General features: G+C 40.8%; 1 protein-coding gene across 1 annotated transcript in view; it reads left to right on the top strand.

Moving 5' to 3' along the window:
- Nucleotides 1–17,641, top strand: part of LOC133534043 (uncharacterized) — a 57,278-nt gene extending 39,637 nt beyond the window's left edge. Inside the window, exons 6-10 of the mRNA XM_061873138.1 lie at nucleotides 4,679–4,853; nucleotides 6,652–6,799; nucleotides 8,074–8,226; nucleotides 10,910–11,026; nucleotides 12,530–17,641. Coding sequence (XP_061729122.1) covers nucleotides 4,679–4,853; nucleotides 6,652–6,799; nucleotides 8,074–8,226; nucleotides 10,910–11,026 — 593 coding nt within the window. The 3' untranslated portion in view covers nucleotides 12,530–17,641. The remainder of the gene's footprint in view (nucleotides 1–4,678; nucleotides 4,854–6,651; nucleotides 6,800–8,073; nucleotides 8,227–10,909; nucleotides 11,027–12,529) is intronic.
- Nucleotides 17,642–22,901: the final 5,260 nt, after the last annotated feature.

Below are 22,901 nucleotides of genomic sequence, written 5' to 3'. Positions count from 1 at the left end.
CATTTTAAGTTACCAACGTTAAACGAAATAACCGCGAATTTAGCAGGTGCCAAATATTTTAGTACGTTGGATGCGAAACAGTCGTTCTGGCAGGTGAAGTTGAGTGATGATTCGACGGATTTATGTACTTTTAATTCCGTGTTCGGTAGGTATAAATTCCTAAGAATGCCGTTTGGAATTTCGTCGGCGTCGGAAATATTTCATAAGAGGTTATACGAGCAATTTGATGATATTGAGGGGACTATATTATTTATAGATGATTTACCTCGTTTATGGCGAAACGAAGGAGATACACGATAAGCGTTTGCGTCAAGTTCTGGAGAGGTGCAGGCAAATTAATATTAAACTCAATAAGCAAAAATGTAAAATAGGGTTGTCGCAATTGAAATATTTGGGACATATTATATCGGAACATGGAATTTTACCAGACAGTTCACACACACTTCCGATTAGAAATATGCCTAGACCGCAGAATGTGAAAGATTTAGAAAGGTTTTTAGGTCTTGTTACGTATGTAGGTAGCTTTATTCCGAACCTCTCAGATAAATCTCATTTACTTAGGGAATTATTAAAGAAAAATATTGCATGGCACTGGGACGACCGCCATGACAAATGTTTTGATGAGCTTAAAAAGTGTCTGATTAGTCCACCGGTACTGCAGTACTATAGCTTAGATAAGGAGGTGACATTGTCTGTAGATTCGTCTAAAAACGGTCTTGGTGCGTGCTTATTGCAAAATAACTTGCCGGTGTGCTATGCGTCACGTTCGTTAACGAAGGCAGAGCAAGCATATGCACAAATTGAGAAAGAACTGTTAGCTTGTGTTTTTGCATGTGAGAAGTTCTATACTTACATTTACGGTCGAGGCGACGTGACAATTGAAACTGACCATAAGCCACTAATTAGCATCATAAATAAGCCAATAGCAAGCGCGCCGGCCCGATTGCAAAGGATGTTGCTGAGGTTGCAACCTTACACTTTCACGCTAGTGTATAAGCCAGGGAAGTATTTATACGTAGCGGACACATTATCGCGTGCTGTTGCGCCTGCGCCAGCGGGCGCAAGCGAGATGCCCGAGGAACCGCGGGACCACCTGGACGCGCAAGCGCAGGTATGTGCGGTAGCGGTTAGCAATCCATTAACGGATTCGCATTTTTTGAGATTGCAAAAATCGTATAGTACGGATAGCGAAATGCAAATCCTAAAAAGATCATTAGAAAAGGATGGCCTGCACACAAATCTCAAGTAGATGATGTTATTAAACCTTACTGGAACTGTAGGGACGAGTTAACGGTAGCTTACGATATGATATGGAAAGGCGAACGAATAGTAATACCAAAGTGTTTGCGTAGAGAGATGTTGCAAAAAATACATATAGGACATTTAGGGGTTGAAAAGTGCAAATTAAGGGCTAGGGAGATAATGTATTGGCCGAATATGAATTCTCAGATTAAAGATATGATCTCTCATTGTCAACCCTGCCTTATGCATAGGAAAGAGAATAGTAAACAATCTTTGATACCGCATAATGTTCCGTCGCGTCCTTGGTCAAAGGTCGGTACTGATATTTTTCACTACGGGAGTGAATCGTATCTCTGCATTATTGATTATTTTAGCAAGTATGTGGAGGTTATAAAATTAGGGTCCCTTACGTCGGGGCATGTGATTAATCATTTAAAAAATATTTTTTGTAGGGAGGGGATACCGGATATCGTGTTTTCAGATAATGGGCCGGAATTTTCGTCGACATCATTTCAAAACTTTAGTAAAGAGTGGGGCTTTGAGCATCATACGTCATCACCTAGATATGCCCAATCCAATGGACAAGTGGAGCGGGCTGTTCAGACAATAAAGTCAATATTACGTAAAACCGTAGAAGATTCTTCGGACTTCAGACTGGCTCTGTTAGGTTATTTAAATACACCCATTAGCGACAAGTTACCGTCTCCGGCAGAAATCCTAAAAAATAGGAAATTGCGTAGTCCTTTGCCTTGCTTGCCAGAGCGACTATTACCTAAACCCGTAGACAACACGAAAATTCGTCAAGAATTGCAAGACCGTCAACTTACGCAAAAAATATATTTTGATAGGGGAAGTAAAAACCTTAGACTGCTTGAACCTGGCTCGTTAGTGAAGGCTCGTAATAATGGCAGGTGGTGTGACGGTAAAATCAAAGCATTAGTAGGCCCTAGATCATATTCAGTCAAACTTCAGACGGGCAGAACAATACGACGAAATCGCAGACAACTCATATTAGACTCCACGCGGCGCCGCGATTCACCTGTTGACTACTTTCCGTATGATGATATAGTAGCAGGTGACACCGGGGCAAACCGAATGCGCGGCTCCAGTACCACACGTAGTTTCGAACGTACCGGTCCGGTATCGCAGACAACTGATTACTTTGTTTCTCGCTTTGGCAGGACAGTGAGGCCTCCTGATCGGTGGGGATACTCCGCACCTGGTGTACCGCAAGTGAATAATAATAACAATGATAATTAATTCTAGTTGTAAGAAAATGATCAGATGATGTGTTAAATTTGAATGTAATTAAACATGTCACGGGTCTTGAGTTGATTTTGCATTTTTTTTTTTACGAATTTGGTAATTGAACATTATGCATGCATAAACTCGTAAAATCTAAGCTAAAACCTTATTAGTACAATTCTACTATTATGTGACACCACAGCATGCGGGTGAACATGTTCATATAGTTGCTAAATAAAAATAATAAAATTAAATAGTTATGAGTATCTCACCAATTAATTATGTTACGCATAATTAATGAAGCCAATTTTACTTATTCAATCAAATTAACTATTCGTATAATATAATATTAATGTCAATAAGATGGAATGTTACGATTAAAATTTAAGGAAAGAGGATGAGTTAATGGGTTCAATTCCATACATCTTGTACAATTTAATTTCTTTTTGTAACAGGGGGGTTGTAGGTATCTTGATAGTGACAATGATGTGGGTAGGCTAAGCGATTGGTGAATAAAGTAGTCTATGCTCGGTAAAGGTCGTTTCAATATCTCCTGACAAGTCAACATTGTAAAGTAGGGGGCCTAATACACTTCCCTGAGGCACACCCTATATCAGTACCTACTATTTCATGGTCCACATGATCAAAGGCTTACGTCATGTCAGTAATTCTGGAAGGTCGCCATGAAACACCGTCAACACGGGCAGCGACTGTCTGCACAAGATCCTGAAAGGTCAGTCAACACTGTAAAGTAGGGGGCCTAATACACTTCCCTGAGGCACACCCTATATCAGTACCTACTATTTCATGGTCCACATGATCAAAGGCTTACGTCATGTCAGTAATTCTGGAAGGTCGCCATGAACACCGTCAACACGGGCAGCGACTGTCTGCACAAGATCCTGGAAGGTCAGTCAACACTGTAAAGTAGGGGGCCTAATACACTTCCCTGAGGCACACCCTATATCAGTACCTACTATTTCATGGTCCACATGATCAAAGGCTTACGTCATGTCAGTAATTCTGGAAGGTCGCCATGAACACCGTCAACACGGGCAGCGTCGACGGGCGTGACATTTACGAGCATTACATCTAAAAAGTAAAGCTGTATATGTATTTATAAAACAGGGATCGGAACCGTTGTTTTGTAAAAAGTTCGAAATAACCATATATTTCGGTTCATTTTATACTCCAGTTGTATTTTCAGATAACAACTTCGTATTATTAGATTTCCTAATAGGGTTGTTTCCATCTACAAATCTTAGGGCAGAATGGTATCCCAATAAATTCTTTTGGATTATAAGAACATGTTAAACTACTTTTAGGGGACCTGTAATGACCATATTTTTGTAAATATTGAATTTAAAATATCTTTTGGCACACGTCACGTGACCAAACTCGAAACGTCATTGAAGATTCTGATGACGTCACAACTCTCGGATTGACACTGTTAGATTGACAATGTCAGTTGACAGCTCGTATCTTCTACATGTGTATGTAGTTATGTGTCAAACCGTAAACTGTGACGTCACACAATTTTCAAAGAGCGTTTTGGGCGCGAAAGCATCTGTCAAAATATATTTTGTTAATTTAACATATTTATAGCCGTTTTTAGTATAAAAGTTGAATTTTAGGGAAACTTTTAGTTACAAGCGTTTCAAAAAATTGGAAACCCTATTAGAAATGAAGTAATTAACAGAGAACGAAAAAATACCGTTTTCGTTCCCAAACAAAAAAATACCGGTTTCCGATCCATGTTCAAATTAAATACAGGAAATGTACAGTCAGCGAAAAAAGCTTTTGTCAAAAATGTTTTTTTTTGACAAAAACGTTATTAAAAACAGCTTGACAGACGTAGACAACATTTTATCGGATAGCAACTTTTTTTAAAATAAATAAATAATTATTATAGGACATTATTACACAAATTGACTAAGTCCCACAGTAAACTCAATAAGGCTTGTGTTGAGGGTACTTAGACAACGATATATATTATATAATATATAAATATTTATAAATACTTAAATACATAGAAAACACCCATGACTCAGGAACAAATATCCATGCTCATCACACGAATAAATGCCCTTACCAGGATTTAAACCCGGGACCATCGGCTTCGTAGGCAGGGTCACTACCCACTAGGCCAAACTGGTCGTCAAACTTTTAAATGTGTATATTAACATTCCAGGGCCAGACCACAAGGACATAGCCACCGTCCTCATAGTCGGCACCGGCGGCCTCGCGCTCTGGGCCCTGCGCATAGCCAGCCACTACTTCCGCCAGTCCTGCTGGCACGACCGCGTGCGGATATCTGTCGCCACGCTCAAGGATGAAGGTTTCCTGTACGCCAAGGACAGCGAAGAGTGAGTATTGTCAAATTTTGTAGCTAAAGTAAATTTACTGCCATATTTAGACATATGATTAAAACTTTTACAGTACATATGGTGCTACTTTACACAAGGCAAAAAGTATGGAAACAAGATTATATTTTAATAGAAAAGTACGATTTTTTTAAGTGATGTAATATATACTATTCATAAGAAACAAAATGGTAAATATAATAGTAGAACATTTTAATAGTATATTACGATACAAGTGCGAAAAATAGAAAATTCGAAACGAGTGTCGGTAAATTAAAACACGACCGAAGGGAGTGTTTTAAATCGACACGAGTTGCGAATTACCTATTCGCACGTGTGTCGTACAACGTTTTACAGTACATATGACCCTTTAAATGTTCGACACAGTAACGTAATATGCTAATTTTCGCACTAGTGCGGTAAAGTAGCACCATATGTACTGTAAAAGTAAATTACTTAAGTTGTGACTGTAATATTTGCCAAAGGGTTGGCAACGCGCATGTAACCCCTCTGGAGTTGCAGGCGTACATAGGCTACGGAGATTGCTTACCATCAGGCGGGCCGTATGCTTGTTTGCCATCGACGTAGTATAAAAAAGATTTCTCCTATTATATTATTGATTATGTGAAAAAAAGAAGAAAGTGGTCTGTCGGGCCTGTGGTTGGGTGTTCGTCACCTCCGCCCTTCATTGAATCTCCCATCCGAATTTCTTCTAATTATTATCGATTATGGAAAAAAAATGTATAGTTTAAATCAGTGGTGGGCAAAGCATGGCCCGCGGGCCAGCTCCGGCCCGCGATAGGATCTTATCTGGCCTGTCGTCCGTTCTTTCAATTAATTTCTATATGAACCGCGAAATAATAAAAATACATTTCACTGCATTTCTGAAATGAAATGTCTTAAAGTTTCTGGTCCGTCGTGAAGAAAGTTGTATCATTGGTTTAAATATTGGTGTATTGGTTTATTTTGATTGGAGTGTGTGTGTAATCACCGCCCGCCCCGCGCGACCCCCACGCCGCCGCCGGGGGACACGGCCGGACCGAGGGCGGACCGAGTACCGATATAAAACTAATTCATATGCGGCCGGCCCGCTGGGAACACGGCCGGACCTAGGGCGGACCGAGTACCGATATAAAACTAATTCATATGCGGCCGGCCCGCTGGGAACACGGCCGGACCTAGGGCGGACCGAGTACCGATATAAAACTAATTCATCTGCGGCCGGCCCGCTGGGAACACGGCCGGACCTAGGGCGGACCGAGTACCGATATAAAACTAATTCATATGCGGCCGGCCCGCTGGGAACACGGCCGGACCTAGGGCGGACCGAGTACCGATATAAAACTAATTCATATGCGGCCGGCCCGCTGGGAACACGGCCGGACCTAGGGCGGACCGAGTACCGATATAAAACTAATTCATATGCGGCCGGCCCGCTGGGAACACGGCCGGACCGAGTACCGATCTAAAACTAATTCATACACGGGCAGCCGCGCCGGGAACACGGCCGGACCGAGGGCGGACTGAGTACCGATCTAAAACTAATTCATATACGGGCAGCCGAGCCGGGAACACGGCCGGACCGAGGGCGGACCGAGTACCGATCTAAAACTAATTCATAAACGTACAGCCGCGCCGGGAACACGGCCGGACCGAGTACCTACATCTACATCTACGATATCAAGTTGTCTCCTATTAAAACGTACAAAGAATTTCACATATTCCAGCTTCGTATTTATTACAAAACAATAACGATCTTTAAAACACGAAACGAATTTATTTTTTATTTATTTATTTTCAGAATAAAAGTAGTACAATGGAACGAAGACCTGTACGAGAAACAGCTGATAGAGCGTACAACAGACGCCTGCGGCGGCCCCGTGGACCTGGTCATGAACTTCGGCACCACATCCCGTTCACTGCACCGCTCCCTGCAGTGCCTAGCGCCGGTAACGTCCTCTATACAGTACAATACAATACAATACAATACAAATACACTTTATTGCACACTTCAATACAGAAACAGTACAAATAATACAACACATAAAGAAGAGGTAAACAACAGGCGGTCTTATCGCTAAAAAGCGATCTCTTCCAGACAACCTTTAGGTAGCGGAATTTAAAAAAAAAAATGTTATGTCAGTGTTCCAGATGCAATAAAAGAGGTCTAGCACGGAATAAACACAAAACTAAACAATATATCATATACAAATATAAATAAAAAAAAGATATATAAATACATATACATAAATATATTAAAATACATATTACATACATAATACTAGACGACCGGTTTGGCCTAGTGGGTAGTGACCCTGCCTACGAAGCTGATGGTCCCGGGTTCAAATCCTGGTAAGGGCATGTATTTGTGTGATGAGCATGGATATTTGCTCCTGAGTCTTGGGTGTTTTCTATGTATTTAAGTATTTATAAAAAATTATATATTATATATATCGTTGTCTAAGTACCCTCAACACAAGCCTTATTGAGCTTACTGTGGGACTTAGTCAATTTGTGTAATAATGTCCTATAATATTTATTTATTATTTATTTATTTATTATATTAAAATACATATTATATATATATAATAAATGCCAGCCATAAGTATGGAAAAGTATTACGGAGCAGGTAAAAAAGTGAAGTTTACATACACATACATACATACATGTACATATATACATGTACAGTACATGTGGCTCCAGTCGGTCATCTTCGAGCAGCTGATGGACAACAGACATGTGACACTACCTCTTGCTACAGTACTTGATATCTTAATGTACGGATCATCATTTTAAGTCGTCTTACAAATGTAAGTTTTTTTTTTATACTACGGTGGCAAATAAGCATACGGCCCGCCTGATGGTAAGCAGCCTCCGTAGCCTATGTACGCCTGCAACTCCAGAGGAGTTACATGCGCGTTGCCGACCCTACCCCCTCGTTGAGCTCTGGCAACCTTACTCACCGGCAGGAACACAACACTATGAGTAGGGTCTAGTGTTATTTGGCTGCGGTTTTCTGTAAGGTGGAGGTACTTCCCCAGTTGGGCTCTGCTCTAGATCTGGAATGACATCTGCTGCTTTTTTAAAATGGGTATCTACATGGTCGTAGAAGATCCTTGGGGGGGTAAAAATGGGGTTCCGATTTTACTATCGTGTTCTATGCAAAGTTCTATCGTGGATTGTTGCTAAATATACGATATATTTATAAAATGTAACGTTCCAGGGCGGCGTGGTCCTAGTAACCGAGGACGTGGGGGAGAAGCTCCTCCCCAAGTTCGCGAAGAAGGCCGAGGAGCTGCACGTGCACGTGGTGGTGGTGCCCAACGGCACGCTGGAGCAGCTGCGGGAGCTGGTGGGGCTCGTCGCCAAGGGGGAGGTAACTATCATGGAGGTGGTCACTCACTGGGGTCACTCCTGGAGAACTGAGGACGGGCGAGAGAAACTCCTCGCCAATTAGCTGTGGGAGCTTTTGGGGCTCTTCGCCATGGAGGTAACTGTGGCAGGTCACAACGTTTACTCATTTTTACAATAAAACTTTTTAACAAAAACCGACTTCAAAAATTACCAAAAGCGCCATACATGTACAGTCAAGGTATTAAATATCGTCACGAAAAAAGTGCCAAAAATATGTATACACGACCTTATTACCTATGCATTAAGGTAGTGTGTATATATTTTTGGCACTTTGTCCGGATCTATATTTAATACCTTGACTGTACCTATAACATTTGAAGAGTTCCCTCGATTTCTCCAAGATCCCGTCATCAGACCCCGACTTGGTGCCAACGGGACCATCTCGGGGTTATACCCGTTCGATTAAAAAAAAATTTTGAAAGTCGTTTCACGATTCTCGGAGATATCGAGTAACATACACACAAAAAAAAATTCAGTCCAATTGAGAACCTCCTCCTTTTTTGAAGTCGGTTAAAAAAAGAAAGCGATGACTACGATCATCGATCGAAAATACTCGCAACATTTTTAGAAGCAATTTTCATGTTTTGACATACTAGTAAAAAAAAATGTGGTGCCTATTAGACGTGTTCGTTACCGGAGAGAGGCTCCAAAAATGCTGTTCATATTTTAGCAACGGTATTTTTTTTTTTTAATAAATATAATAAATAAATAAATAATAAATATACGACATTATTACACAAATTGACTAAGTCCCACAGTAAGCTCAATAAGGCTTGTGTTGAGGGTACTTAGACAACGATATATATAATATATAAATATTTATAAATACTTAAATACATAGAAAACACCCATGACTCAGGAACAAATATCCATGCTCATCACACGAATAAATGCCCTTACCAGGATTTGAACCCGGGACCATCAGCTTCGTAGGCAGGGTCACTACCCACTAGGCCAAACCGGTCGTCGCATTATAAACTTAAAAAGCGTTACGATTTTCCATAAACTCTATTGGCTGAAACAACTACTCCAGAAACACTTATTTAGTCTTCTTCTTTCCATCCTGAGGGCCTACCGCGAAACACGTTGAACGTGTTGCCTCTCTATCGCACTTATAAATTTGTACGTGAGTGTGACAGGGAGGCAACACGTCGAACGTGGTTCGCGGTAGGCCATCTGTTACCCGCTGCTGGGGTGTGGGGCTCGAACCATTTTCTTCCACTGACTCCGGTCCCGGGCAGCTCGGGTAACCTCGTCCCACCGCATCCCCAATACTGTTAAAATATGTATCTAAATAATCTAAGTTAATTACTACTAGCGCCATCTGTTATACACGATATGTAAACCGTACATGTGTCATTGTCTGTGACATTAAAAAAATAAAACAGTCTCCCCAACCCCACCCAACCCAACTCTTGCTCCACGGAACGGCGCCAAGTAAATTTAGGGCGATCATGTTTCCGTTTTCCGTGTACACACACTTATTACGAATACTTGTTTAGTAGTTAAAAAACACATTTTCTCCGATGTGCTCGGAAATGTTCACCTTATTGTAGCAAAAATAGTACGGGAAGTTCTTCGTTATGGTCAAATACAAATTAAAAAAAAAATTAAACCAGTATTGTCGTGTTTTAGCGGACGGAAGTTAACACTGTATTGTTTTTTACTTTTTAAAAACATACAATCACTAAGAAAAACGCATACAGCCAATTAATATAGCCGCGGGCCGCGTCTACACGACCCGGTCAGCGTCATTTCAAGCTATAGGATAGAGTCGTGTAAGACCGACGTGTATGATCGTGCGAATACTGCTTAATAAAATCAAAGACTATATAACTTTTATATTTTTGTTAAGGATCTCATGCGTGCAAATACAGCTTATATTTCACAATTATATTGAATGAGCGAATATTGAATGGTACTGAATGGCAGAATAGTTGAGCCTTTAACTTTTTAAAAATAATTAAAGAGCGAAATTGATTTTAACGTTTTTGATGTGAAGGCTCGATTTGAGTGCTGGTTCATGTTTAAATTATGATTATTTTACCTGATTTCCTCGCATGTTTGGAGAAAAGCACTATATACACCGTGTTTTTTTTAATTTGCGTTAATTTCGAGGGTGCATTCCTGAGCTTAAATTAAGTAACTTTCTCAAAGACACCGATATTCTAATTAACTCCATTTCGGAGATAATCAATCATTAATTTTTATCTTATAAGGCCCTTACGAGCGTGTACACTTGCCTTAGGGCCTGTTTACTTATTGATTAGTGTTTAGTGCGAGTTCATACATTTGCTACTAAACGTAACAACTATCTCGGACGATCGACGTTCGAAATGACATTGATAAGTCACAGGTTTCAATTGTTTCGTTGAGTTAAATGTAATGCCCGTGTTACAACAACGCTATATGCAACATTTAGTTACTTTATATAAAATAAAAATTTTTTTTGAAAATTAACTATGCCATTTAGTTTCTGTAAACGTACTTACCGATACCCCGAAGTTAACGAAATTCAATAAAAACACGGTGTATACCTCGGCAGGAACAGCAATTCGTGGATTCGTCTTCTTTGCTTCGAAGCTCATCCGCGAATCGCCCTTTCCCGGCCTCTGCAATAATGTACTATTCCTCTTTATTCTCAGATCGCCCCTCCCCCCCACTCGGTGTTCCCCGCCGAGGAGGCGCAGGAGGTGGTCCGCAAGCTGTGCAACTCGGAGATCAAGGGCCGCGCCATCTTGCGGTTCCACAACGTGGACTAAGTGAGTGGGACCACTGCAGCTGGGGATATACTGATGTGACGGCCGGAAGTGACATACCTATACAGCGGTGGCAGCATGGTTCCATATTTATCACCTGTCACTATGCCTGTCACTTTCGAACATACAGACATGGTGACAAATGATATAGGCTATGATGGATCTATGCAGGGCGTCCCAAGACTACGGGACATCAAGGGAAAGTACCTTAAATATCGTAGATAGGATATTTTGCTGAAAGAATAAATAATAAATAAATATTATAGGACATTATTACACAAATTGACTGAGTCCCACAGTAAGCTCAATAAGGCTTGTGTTGAGGGCACTTAGACAACGATATATATAATATATAAATATTTATACATACTTAAATACATAGAAGACTTTATGTTATTTTTAAATGTCAGTAATTCAGCATATAAAGGTTTTCTAAGAATTACTTTCTTCACCTGGGAATCGAATCGACTTAAATGTGAAAAAAAAATCACCAATATTTTTCTGATGCCAATTGAAAGAATGGACAAAAAATAATAATTCTTCTTAAGTGACATAGTATTTTAAAAGAAAGGAACGACGTAAAATGTTTGAGTCAAATTTCATGAAAATTATTAAGTCGGTTCGATTCCCAGACGAAGCCAGTAATTCTTAGAACATATTTAAATGCAGAATTACTGACTTTTAAAAATAACGTAGTCTTCTTACAGAAAAATATCCTATCTAAGATATTTAAGGTACTTTCCCTTGATGTCCCATAGTCTTGGGACGCCCTGCATAGATCCAGGGCATTTTTTATCTTTGGAGTTTGGAGTTCAAATTTCAAATGTAATTTGTACTTGTACATGTATCAACGGACATATCTGTGCCTATCGGCGGGCATACATTATTTTCATCACACTTGTTCGAAAAAGGTCTTATTTCATGCAGGTGTGCTGAAGGACAAAGGCCTATATCGTTCCCGCGGGAGTTATGGATTGTGAAAAAAAGCTATAACTCCCTAGGGAGTTTTTTTTTTAAATCATGTCACTTGTTCATACAAACCAAGTAGCATAAATAAGTTTTACTTTTAAAACACTGACGTTTATAATTTAATATTTTTGTTTATCTTTAATATTATTTAATTTGATTAATTTAACAATATTTTTACATTATTTTCAATCAAGTGTGATGAAAAACATTGTAACTCCGGGGGGAAGAATATTGCAAACTCGGGTCTTTAATGCCCTCCAGCCTCCGGCTTTCGGGGATTACCACCCTCGTATCCAGACTTTAACTTACCCCCCTCGTTACACAATGTACTATAGATTTGTCCTCAAGACAACTGACGTACACATCTGTGATTATCCCTGGCTTAGGGGCAGTTTCATGATAGCTTGTATAAGAGGAAGTCCTCTTAAACGATTGTTGTTTTTTTTTACCGCCTTCAATAAAGGAGGAGGTGGAGTATGTTACTCGATATCTCCGAGAATCATGAACTGATTTAAAAAAAAATAATTAATCGAACAGGTATAACCCCGAGATGGCCCTGTTGGCACCAAGTCGGGGTCTGATGATGGGATCTTGGAGAAATCGAGGGAACTCTTAAAATGTTATAGGTACATGTATTGTGAATTTTTTATTTCTTCCTTATAAAGGTTTTTGGGATTTATGAGGTTAAAAACAGGAACCTTTATTACAAATTTTCGTGAGACTATCCCTTGGTGCCCTGGCATGCGTACTTGAGTACGATTTAATGTAATTAACGATTGATATGTGTATGATGTAATGTATTCGAACAAATGTACCTAATTAACCCAATAGGCCTATGGAAGCATTTTTTTTTTTGACATTTTGACTACAGCACAACCCGTCTGCCTGCCATGCGAAAATTTGTTACTATTCTTAACCTCGCTACCAACGTTTTCGTAGCGCTACGCTGGTAGCCGATCCCTATGTTTTCCCGCTTTGTAGAGGAAAGCGACTACGAACAGAGAACCCGCCGAGCGGGTTCCCTGTACTCAATGTGTTAAAGAAAATAAATGAAACAGAAAAATGTTTTAATATTAAAAGTACAAAATTCGGCATTGCAGCATATTTTTATTTTTTATTTTATTGGTATATAAGTAAATAAATAAATAAATATTATAGGACATTATTACACAAATTGACTAAGTCCCACAGTAAGCTCAATAAGGCTTGTGTTGAGGGTACTTAGACAACGATATATATAATATATCAATATTTATAAATACTTAAATACATAGAAAACACCCATGACTCAGGAACAAATATCCATGCTCGTCACACGAATAAATGCCCTTACCAGGATTTGAACCCGGGGCCATCAGCTTCGTAGGCAGGGTCACTACCCACCGGGCCAAACCGGTCGTCAAAAGTATATTAGAAGATTACAAATGCCCTTCATGAAGCACACTCAATTATAATGTACTTAATATACTATTTTTATATAAGTAAATCAGATGTACGATAATGATTACTTAATTTTATCGATGGCTACACATTTTTAATTGTATATTTGACTAATATTACAATCAGTTTTGTATTATTTTAGCGATCAATTGTAATACTACTTTTGTACTTCCTATAGGACGTACGGTTTTTAATTTTTTTATATTTTAAAATTTAATTAAATAGATTTTATTTCGGACAAGATATCCATTTATTGTCGCATACTACTACAAAAGATATATTGATTGAGTAAGATGTGTAAAATCTGAGACAATTTCGTGCTTCGAATTTGACAGGTAAACGAGAAACTCTGTCAAAAGTTGACGGTTGACAATTCAGTGACCGCAAAACATATGGCGCAGTACAGCGCCATCTGTTTTGGTTGTCAAATTAAGGGGCACGTTTTTCTTAGACATGTATATTTTACTATTAGCTAAAAAGATGCGATTATAGAAATATTCGCGAAATAAATGAATGTAAAGTTAAAAAAAAACGGCTCGAGATATGTTCAGATCATAGATAAATAAGTACATAAGCATAGAGCGCTCTCTCCATACATCAGTTTTCTTCCCAAAACTTATTTAAGTAGGTACTCGACATCGCTACTTGACACTAGTTTTTTTTTTTATACTACGTCGGTGGCAAACAAGCATACGGCCTGCCTGATGGTAAGCAGTCTCCGTAGCCTATGTACACCTGCAACTCCAGAGGAGTTACATGCGCGTTGCCGACCCTAACCCCACCCCCCTCGTTGAGCTCTGGCAACCTTACTCACCGGCAGGAACACAACACTATGAGTAGGGTCTACTGTTATTTGGCTGCGGTTTTCTGTAAGGTGGAGGTACTTCCCCAGTTGGGCTCTGCTCTAGATCTGGAATGACAAATGCATCTGCAGATGTCACGAGTGTCACGAGTGACGAAAAGTGTATTGCTCAACAATTTACAACTAATACTACAAGCAGGAGTTGAAAATAACGTTCCGGTCAGGGCTGCCAGATCGTATAATTCGATACGAATTTCGTATAATGGGACTGATTATCGTATCTATTATGTATATAGTCGTTCGGTATAATTTTTTTTTTAAATATTATAGGACATTATTACACAAATTGAGTAGTAAGAAACAGTAAGCTCAATAAGGCTTGTGTTGAGGGTACTTAGACAACGATATATATAATATATAAATATTTGAACACTGACACTGTGTGACATAGGCTCATCAGCTAAATAGCTGCTCGCCTATAATTATATAATAATTATTAATAATTATTTAAATACATAGAAGACACCCATGACTCAGGAACAAATATCCATGCTCATCACACGAATAAATGCCCTTACCAGGATTTGAACCCGGGACCATCAGCTTCGTAGGCAGGGTCACTACCCACTAGGCCAAATTGGATACGAAAAAACACGAATGGTTAGTTCGCATTTCTATTTCAGCACGGGATTAACAGAGACGGATTGCCAACTTGATAATACGATACGGTAACGGTTTGAGTAGTTTTCTCTTTAGACTTACCATTTGATGAGTTTGGTGTTCTATATGATGGGTGTTTGTTAATATGTGAGACGTGTTTTACTTTTTTGTGCTGTGTTTCGGCGCTACTACTATATACAAGTCGATTTTTGAGGTAAGAATTGAAAAAGTCAGCTAAAATCGAATTTCGTATAATTTTTGACGTTGGACTGTATAATCAAAATGTATGTACTGGCAGCCCTGGTTCTGGTTAATCCGGCTATAATATTAGCTGATAATTGTTGAGCATTAGACTTTCCGTTTCGTCGCGACATCTAGCGTCAAGTAGCAGTACTGATAAATCCGCCACTTGATGTCGATTAAGAAAAAAATAAGCGTTGTGGTAAAAAAACTGATGTATGGAGTGAGCAATCTATGCCTTGTCTATATGGTTTGGAGACATTCATCCAACGTTCCATTCACGCTGTTAAATGGATGTGAACCTTATTGCCAAGACACAAGGGCTACGTATGGTCAGTTAAGGATTGCGTTTTGGTTAAAATTATAGAGAGCGTGCATGAACTGTAGGAGGCAGCACAGGAGCCGTCAGATTTTTGGCGCGAGGCGTAAATGTGATGTTTTTTGTTCCGATGTAGCCCACAAGATGGCAGCACTTACTATGCACAAGTAAACACGTGACGTGTAAATGTACATGTTTATGGTTCCGATTCAGGCCACAAGATGGCAGACCCTCCAACGCGCACGGTCTCTATTGCACAATGTTTTTTCAATCCTTAGACTACGCGGAGTATTGAACGACATTCAATCCGGGACTAGCCACGAAATCGCAAATAGAATTTAAAGTTTACGAGTTCACGATTTTCGGGTAGCGACTTGGTAAAAGTTGTTCAATATAACCAAAAAGAAATTGAAATTGAGGTGTATTGCCAAAGAAAACTTTGTAGCCACAGTAAATTTACTGCCATCTTTCGACACACGATTAAAACTTTTAGAACGCCATTTGACTGTGGTTGAATTTATTGATCACTTTCACTCTCAGTATGTCCGAGGGTTGAAAAAGCATATGTGATATAAAAATGTTTTAAAAATTGTATGTATGAAAAAAAGTATTATATTGGTGAAAAAATGTTGCTTTAGTTAATAATATAATGCGTTTACGTAAAAATAAAATAGTTTTAGTACTTACAACGAATATAATATAACGTATTTAATAATGGTACTAATAACTTTGTTATTAGAAATGCTAATCATATGTGAATTTCGCGTAAAAAGTATCCTTTACAGTACATATGGTGTTACTTTACCGCACTAGTGCGAAAATGAGCATATTACGTTACTATGTCGAACATTTAAAGGACCATATGTACTGTAAAAGTGCGAATAGGTAATTCGCAACTCGTTTCGATTTTCCTATTTTTCGCACTTGTATCGTAATGTATTATTACAGTACATATGGTGTTACTTTACCGCACTAGTGCGACAATTAGCACATTACGTGACGTCGAAAATTTAAAGGGCCATATGTACTGTAAAACGTCCGATACATGTGCGAATTTCTTATTTCGCACTTGTATCGTAACATACTATTACAGTACATATGGGGCTACTTTATAGCACTAGTGCGAGAAGTAGCATATTACGTTACTGTGTCGAACATTTAAAGGGCCATATGTACTGTAAAACGTTGTACGATACATGTGCGAATAGGTAATTCGCAACTCGTGTCGATTTAAAACACTCCCTTCGGTCGTGTTTTAATTTATCGCCACTCGTTTCGAATTTCCTATTTTTCGCACTTGTATCGTAATGTACTATTATGAATCGTAGTATTGCTTATGGTATGGATAATATTATTGTGTGCTGAATATATTTTATTTTACTTATTATTTTTTTAAACTGTGTTCGGTTTCTAGTTGGTCGTTGAACAGATAAGTAGTAATAGTAAACACTTTATTGCACAAACAAGTACATAACACAGAGAGAATACAGTAAATGTGTACAAAAGCGAACTTATCCCCTTAAGGGATCTCTTCCAGCTAACGTTTAACTAACGCAACTGAGAGAGATACATACGAAATGGTAGTCAAACTAAGAAAATATGTACATGACGGCAAGACTTTAAAGAAGTAGCTAACTATAGGAACATAACTAAATACTACACGATGCATTCTTGCATTCGATGCAAAGACATGTATACAAAATAACTACATAACCATAAACATATTAATACGTACTTGACGGCGCATCGACTAAAAAGATAACTTAAGAGCGTGTTAGACGTAAAATTGTAAAGAAGGCGATAGACGTTTCAGCATGTTCGATTGTGTTGGACGTACTTGTATTTGACAGATCGGTCGGGTCGTCTTACACGCTCTGACGTAATGCAGAACACTGGTACAATTCGGACCGGACGCAACGGCCGTGATATCTGACAGTTTAATAGGCCTGGCAACACAGGGCTGGGTGTCATGGCGGTTGTCAGTTTTTATAGGCCTGGCAATACTACGTGGGTGTCATGGCGGTGGAAAAGTGGGCAAAAAGGACAGCTCGAGTAGAATCGTTTTGAATCTGGTCACAGTACCACGTGTTCTGCAGAACGTCATGTGAAATTGATGATTTAAAGTATAGTGGTTAAATTGAAGACTGTATTTAGTGATTTGGATGTGTAATTAAAATTGTGAATCATTTGTACGTCGTTTTATCTCCTCGCCCAATTACCCACATTTAATAAAATCGAAGGATGGATGATCCAAAGGAAGGAAATATCCCTGCAGTGCCTTTATCAGAAGTGGGATCTAAAGGGCTTGCTCCTGAGGAGAACAACGACGCTGCTACAACAACGGCAACGCCAAATTTGCTGCAAAATATGGAGGCGCTTCTAACTCGTGTATTGGCTACACCGCAGCCTTCAGCGGCAACTTCTAGTGTAATGATGGCGAGACTGGTTAAATTTGATCCTGATGAGGCCGAAGCAGACATCGAAGGTTGGTGCAACATATCTGAATTCATAATAAAGAGTCGACAGCTTGAAGGTGCTGAGTTATTGCTAGTTCTGACACATGCCCTTAAAGGCAGGGCTGCCGCATGCCTTACAAAATTGCAAGCTACACAGCTTACTTGGCCTCATATTAAAGAACTGCTCATCGCTAAGTTTGCAAAGCCCATGCTACCTCAAGATTATTTTGACGAGATCCTGCGCTTTCACATCGGAACAAAGGAGACCGCGTGTGAAGCGGCTGTGCGTTTATGGGGATACATAGAAAGAATACCACGCGTAGAAATGGCTGAAGACATGATAACCGGTTTAGTGACATCCGTTTTATCACAAAAAGATAGCATTATACGAAGGGAGCTCCATTCTCACGTCTTGCAGACCCGAGCTCAGCTTTGTAGAGTGCTGAATAGCATCTCCCTGAAAAGGCGCAATGAAGGCGGCGATACCTTAGAAACAGAAACAAAGAAGCCACGCATTCAAGACCAGCGTTTTGCGGGAAACTGTCATCGCTGCGGTATCGCGGGACATAAAGCGATTGATTGCCGTAAACGACGCGAAGATCCTGCTGCTGCTAAGAAAACAATCGACAAACCGTCGAGCAAAGGTCCAGACAAGGCTGTTCCAGCGAATATCACCTGCTTTTTATGCGGACAACCAGGACATCTTGCGTCAACGTGCTCACAGCGGAAGGGCGGCGGCGGGGCTACGGCGGCAACCAAAGAAGTGCAGATCTGCGAGCGCAGAATAGCCAGGGGGACGCTGACCACATCACTGGGTGAGACCGTTTCCTTTCTTCTTGACACTGGAGCCGCTTGTTCTCTAGTCAAACATAGTGTGTCTGAGAAGCTACCGGGTACAGTGCACAAAGACATATTTGATTTAGTAGGCGTAGGTAAAGATAGTACTGAATGTGTCTCGCAAATTCTTAGCGAAGTAGACCTGCAAGGCATTAAAGTATCACTTTTATTTCACGTTGTCCCAGACGATGTTATCACCGACCCGATACTTATAGGTAGAGATCTATTGCAATTGGGGGTAGCTGTGTATATTGATAAGAAGAATCTTGCATTCTCGTGGGACAAAGAAGTTAATGCGGTCAACACGTTTAGTTTTACGGACATTGATACTGATTTAGAGGGAGACGAAAAGATCGCACTTATCAATGTGTTACGGAAATACACGGATTTCTTTATTGATGGTATACCCACTCGCCGCGTAACCACAGGCATGCTTCACATTGACCCTATTGATCCACACAAAACTGTACAAAGGCGCCCGTACAGACTGTCACCTGCTGAAAAAGAAATAGTAAACGAGAAAGTTCAGTCCCTTTTAGATGCTGGTGTCATCCGTGAAAGCACGTCACCTTTTGCTAGTCCTATTCTTCTTGTAAAGAAAAAGGATGACACGGATAGGCTGTGTGTAGACTACAGGGAGTTGAATAGTAACACAAAACCTGAGCATTATCCGTTACCAAGAATTGACGAACAGATAGACCGTCTACATGGCGCTTGCTATTTCTCTTCCCTCGATATGGCGTCCGGGTATCACCAGATTTTAGTAGATCCTAATGGAGACAGTATATCGCGGACGGCTTTTGTAACCCCCAATGGCCACTATGAGTACTTGGCTATGCCATTCGGGCTGCGCAATTCAGCCTCTGTATACCAAAGGTGTATTAACAAGGCCCTAGGCAAGTTCAAAGATCAAATAGCATTGGCATACATGGATGACGTCCTCTGTTTTTCCAAAGATGTAGCTGAAGGTTTACGTAGACTCGACCTCACATTAAAAGTCTTGTCGGAAGCCGGATTCTCGTTTAATGTGCGTAAATGCAAATTCTTGAAAAATGAGGTCCAATATCTAGGTTACGTTGTTAAAGGAGGTGAAGTCGCACCAAACCCACGAAAAATAAAAGCTCTCGTAGATGCCCCCACACCCAAGACAGCATCTCAAGTTAGGCAGTTCCTGGGCCTGGCCTCGTACTTCAGGCGTTTTATTCCCAGCTATACCCGCATTGTCGGACCCCTTTACCCCCTCACAAAATTGAAAGGCCCCATAAACTGGACTGAAGTTCATGACAATATTCATAAAAAGATTGTGAAAATCCTTACATCAGAACCAGTACTGACGATATTTGACCCCAAAGCACCCATAGAGCTCCATACGGATGCGAGCTCTGAAGGGTATGGTGCCATTCTTATTCAGAGAAAGAACAATGTGCCCCACGTAGTTTCCTATTTCAGCCGTCGAACGAGCGACACAGAATCCCGATACCACTCCTATGAGTTGGAAACTATGGCCGTCGTTCGAGCGGTAGAATTCTTCCGTCACTATTTATACGGGCAGCATTTCACGGTCTTTACAGACTGTAATTCCCTGAAAGCCTCGAAATCTAAAATAGACTTGACCCCAAGAGTTCACAGGTGGTGGGCCTTTTTACAAGCATACGATTTTGATATCGTGCACAAACAGGGAAGTAATATGGAACATGCTGACTTTTTGTCTAGAAATCCGATCCCCGGTCCTGTAGCGAATGAACATCAACCCAGGCCAGTAAGAGCACCCCATAAGTACAGAGATGTGCATTTCGTAGAGCTTCACCAAGGCTGGCTAAGTGTTGAACAAAAACGCGATGCCGAAGTACAGGACATAATTACAAAACACAATAACGGTGAGCTTCCAGAGGCGACAGCGCATACGTACGATGTGCGCAATGGGATCCTCTACAGAAAGATTGAGCGCAATAAGTCTAGCTATTGGTTGCCTGTGGTGCCGCGTTCCCTAACGTGGACTCTGATTAACCATGTGCACACAGAAATTCAACATTTAGGTGCCGAAAAGACCCTCGACAAAATATATGAGCAATATTGGTTTCCTCAGATGGCTAAGCAGGTTCGTAAATTTGTGGACTCATGCATAGTGTGCAAAGCGTCCAAAGGCAGCTCGGGAGCACAACAGGCCAGGCTTCATCCAATCCCCAAGGTATCTACGCCCTGGCATACCATACACATTGACATTACAGGGAAACTAAGCGGAAAAAGCGATAGGAAGGAGTACGCATCAGTAATTATTGACGCCTTCACAAAATTTGTCCTCCTCGAATACACTCCCTCCCTTGACACTGTGTGTGCGATAAAAGCACTTGAATCGGCAGTGTGCCTATTCGGAGCACCCAAAAGGATTATTGCCGATCAAGGACGATGCTATGTTAGTACAGAATTTAAGCAGTTTTGCGCATACCATAATATTGAACTCCACCTAATTGCAACTGGTTCAAGTAGAGCGAACGGCCAAGTAGAACGCGTGATGCGCACGCTTAAAAGCTTACTTACCATAATAGAAAATAACCCCAATAAGGCATGGCGTGATGAACTTGCCAATGTCCAGTTAGCAATTAATAGTACGCGCTCTAGGATAACTGGTTATACACCGTTAGAGTTGATGCTTGGAATACGTTCAAAATCGTTAGGGTTAGCACAAATAGCGTCAAATGCCGAACCGGAATCCCGTCTAGATCTTGAAGTAATTCGTACAGACGCATCAAGCAATATTACGAAGGCAGCCCTAGCAGAAGAAAAACGCTTTAATCATGGTAAAGCAAGTGTAAAACCCTTCGCGCAAGGTGATTTCGTTTTCATTAAGTCGAGTGAGCGCAATCAAACGAAATTGCAACGAAAGTTTAAGGGCCCCTTTGTTATCACGCGTGTTCTAGATAATGATCGTTACGAACTTCGTTCAATTAGTGGTACAAACCGCGTTTATAAATATTCCCACGAAAACCTGCGCGCTGTACCTGGAGGCTTTGAGGGCTTAGTCGAAGTAAGTGCTAGTTTAAATAGCGACGGGGAGGCCGAGACGGCGGTCCATGGTCAGGAGAGAGGTGAGGTTTCTACTGATGATGACAGTGACATGATTTCCGTGGCTAGCTCTCGCACATCGACCGCCAGCTCTGCCACCCTCTCTGCTTCAGAGAACGACGAACATGAGTTGACTCGTAAGTAAATGTGATTACTCGTGTGATTCATTGGTGAAGTACTCATGTTCATGGCTCTGACATACTTGTCGCGGTAATCAATGTAACTCTGAATTATACGTGATCTGCAATTTGGTATTTTGTTCCTTTGCCGCGGCGAGCGTGTCAATGCCAAAGGCTGTCTTAATGATGGGACTGGTCCATGTGGATCGATGTCCCCGTAGTGAATATAGGCAGCGAAGGGCATCAATGAGTGAAGGCCCGGTCTGGTGAGTTGTGTATGAGGTCGTTGGTCGTTGGTCGTAGGGGTGATCAATGAGTGGTCACCCGGTCCGATCTGCAACAAAGTATGATCGTAGGGGTGCTAACGAGTAGTTACCCGGTCCGGTCAGCGATCGCAGGGGCTAAGCGTTAGCCCGGTCCGATTATAAAAACGGTGTGACTAGAGGAATGTGTGTGTGTGATATTTTAAGTCAGGAATAGACGAGCGTGAATACGAGAAGCTTTAAGGCGGTGTACTTCTTTCTTTTCAGAGTAATCGAGAGTCGCCCGAGGACGAGCGACGTGTCAGTCAGGCCGTGACGGCGCATCGACTAAAAAGATAACTTAAGAGCGTGTTAGACGTAAAATTGTAAAGAAGGCGATAGACGTTTCAGCATGTTCGATTGTGTTGGACGTACTTGTATTTGACAGATCGGTCGGGTCGTCTTACACGCTCTGACGTAATGCAGAACACTGGTACAATTCGGACCGGACGCAACGGCCGTGATATCTGACAGTTTAATAGGCCTGGCAACACAGGGCTGGGTGTCATGGCGGTTGTCAGTTTTTATAGGCCTGGCAATACTACGTGGGTGTCATGGCGGTGGAAAAGTGGGCAAAAAGGACAGCTCGAGTAGAATCGTTTTGAATCTGGTCACAGTACCACGTGTTCTGCAGAACGTCATGTGAAATTGATGATTTAAAGTATAGTGGT

This window comes from Cydia pomonella, unplaced genomic scaffold (genome assembly GCF_033807575.1).
Source record: "Cydia pomonella isolate Wapato2018A unplaced genomic scaffold, ilCydPomo1 PGA_scaffold_46, whole genome shotgun sequence".
NCBI lineage: Eukaryota > Metazoa > Arthropoda > Insecta > Lepidoptera > Tortricidae > Cydia > Cydia pomonella.
This window is presented reverse-complemented; position numbering and strand designations above follow the sequence as displayed.